General features: G+C 39.1%; 1 protein-coding gene across 8 annotated transcripts in view; it reads right to left on the reverse strand.

Moving 5' to 3' along the window:
- LOC101859550 (limbic system-associated membrane protein) overlaps positions 1-2501 on the reverse strand; it is an 84795-nt gene that overhangs the window by 6502 nt on the left and 75792 nt on the right. For all 8 annotated transcript variants that reach the window (XM_005092316.3, XM_005092318.3, XM_005092315.3 and 5 more), the window contains one exon: positions 140-268. In XM_005092316.3, coding sequence (XP_005092373.1) covers positions 140-268 — 129 coding nt within the window. The remainder of the gene's footprint in view (positions 1-139; positions 269-2501) is intronic.

Genomic DNA, 2501 nt, shown 5'->3' on the forward strand with positions numbered 1-2501 from the left:
ACACACACACACACACTCACACACTCACACATACCTGAAAACATAAGAAACATTCTTAGAGTGCATGGAAGCATAATGTAAATTCCACAAAGCTTTCTACAATTTTTCTGGGAATTAAATTTAATACGAATATTCTTACACTCCACAAAGACCTCCACGATTTTACTGACAGCTGGTGGCACGCCGTTGAAAGCTACACATTCGTAGTCCCCGCCACAATACCGTGTCACGTTGTGGATGATGAGTACCTCGCCATTCACTCCCACTTCTGAGGATAACAGTTATATTTAAAAATGCTGGCATGGTGGGTAGAGGGCGTTACTGGTACGTACTTCTTTACTTTCCCTCTGTTTCTGTCTGCTGTTTGTCTGCCTGCCCGTCTGCCTGCCTGCCTGCCTGCCTGTCTGTTTGTTTGTCTGTAAGACTGTCTGTTTGTCTGTCTGTCTGCCTGTCTTAGTTTTTCCCAGCACTAAATGACCATTATATTATTATCGTGTTGATGTGCTTCGCTTTACTCAAACTTAATATTAAACTGTGGGTGTTGCAGTTTTGAGCTGCAGTCTCAGGAAAATTTATACCATCTGTACCAATGCTCTCCAGAGTTTGAAAGGTTACGGAGGAGCAAACTGTTGGGAAATAAGACCAAAGATAAAGATACCACGAGGAAGAGTCTGAAAAGATGCAGAGCAGATGCAGAAGTAAGAGACTAGTTGGTAGGGAAATGGCTGGTGTCAGAGGCTCAAGGGAGGAGGGGTAAACTATGAACCGAGAGGGGAAAGAGTAAGATAGAATTTTTGTTTTTGCTTTTTTGTTCATAACTACTTCTTAGTAGTCGTTATCTTCTTTGTCGTTGTCGTCATTTCCTCACTGTCCCCACCCCTCCTTTCCCTCCATCGTGCTCTAGCCCTACCACTGTATATCATCATCATCATCATCATCATCATCATCATCATCATCATCATCATCATCATCATCATCATCACCATCATCATCATCATCATCATCATCATCATCATCATCATCATCATCACATATCATCACGATAATAGTGTTTCACTGTTTTCTTGATTATTATTTTCCAAAGTATTATGTATATATTTGGAACGGCAGTTTAAGAAATCTACTACTACTACTACTACTACTACTACTACTACTACTACTACTACTACTACTGAATCAGCTGATGCTGATGCTACTGCTACTGCTTATATATTACTAAACTATCTACATCAAAGCTACTTTTACATAAGTAAGTGAATACGTTGATGCAACAGGGTACATACAAGGCTAGTGAAACAGTAAAGCGTCATAACTTAATGCTTAAGGAAATGCTCCAGTAATAGGACAAAAGTGGTATACAAAACAAGACGAAATAATGAATACGTGATGTGTTCTTAGCGTGATCTGTTTGGGGGTGGGCGAGATGGGGTTAACTTATCATTTTTCACGTGTGTATCCTGCATCTCTTTATATTGGGGCGGGAATCGGAAAACACAGTTTCATTACTCTCTCATTACTCTCCTATACCTCATCACTACTTCGGTTTTATCTAATCGCTCACTGTCTCAGATAGGACTTCTACATAGGATTTCTACACATATAAAATATATCATAGGGCCTATTCAGCAAAAACACGATAGATATCTAGTAACATTGTTTATCGATACCATGATCAGTAACATCAAGATGAAATTGTCGCTTAGCACAGTCGCTGTTTCACGGTCCTCCAATGAAAGTTATGGCCTAACTAGATTGAATTTAGCGTATTTCCATGTCACATATTTGGTGCCTGGATTCAGTATTATAATAATGATAACAAAAACAACATTTATAGAGAAAATCCCGTTCAACAGAAAGCTCTATGTGTGGTGCAATCCATATTATTACCCTCGCAAATCTGATAGCATTCTGAAACAATCTCAACTTCTTGGGAACCATTCAGTGTAAAACAGCCATTTTAAAGGCGCTAAAACACTAACATACTGACATGATCTTTCGCTGTCTATGGCTGGGTACTTTTTCTAACTTGGGTGAAGTGAGGAAAATTCATGTAAGATGCCTTTCTCAAGACCTGCTATCCACCGAAATGAGGAACAAAGCTAACCTTACTTTGTTTACTTACATAGATTAAACAAGTTTAAAGATGCGTATTTCTTTCAAACCAAAGCTAGATCTAACACGGCTTCAATTTAACTCAGTCGGAATGTTCATTCGAATCTAGTACTCGAATCTCTGTCTAAGGATTCTAGACAGTGACACCGTATTTTACTTCATGAAAATTCAAACTCGTCCAAAAGGAGTGTCGTATCCGCAATTTTAACGTCCAAGAGCCTACGGGTGATTATTAAGAGATGTCTATGTAGCATTATGTTACATGTCACATAGGTAAGAATTTTTCCGACAAGCTCATTGCGTAATACACTACTTTGTTCTTTTCATCTGGGTTTGACGACTCATCTCTTTCTCTCTCTCTCTCTCTCTCTCTCTCTCTCTCTCTCTCT

Source organism: Aplysia californica, unplaced genomic scaffold, assembly GCF_000002075.1.
Source record: "Aplysia californica isolate F4 #8 unplaced genomic scaffold, AplCal3.0 scaffold00044, whole genome shotgun sequence".
NCBI classification, from domain to species: domain Eukaryota; kingdom Metazoa; phylum Mollusca; class Gastropoda; order Aplysiida; family Aplysiidae; genus Aplysia; species Aplysia californica.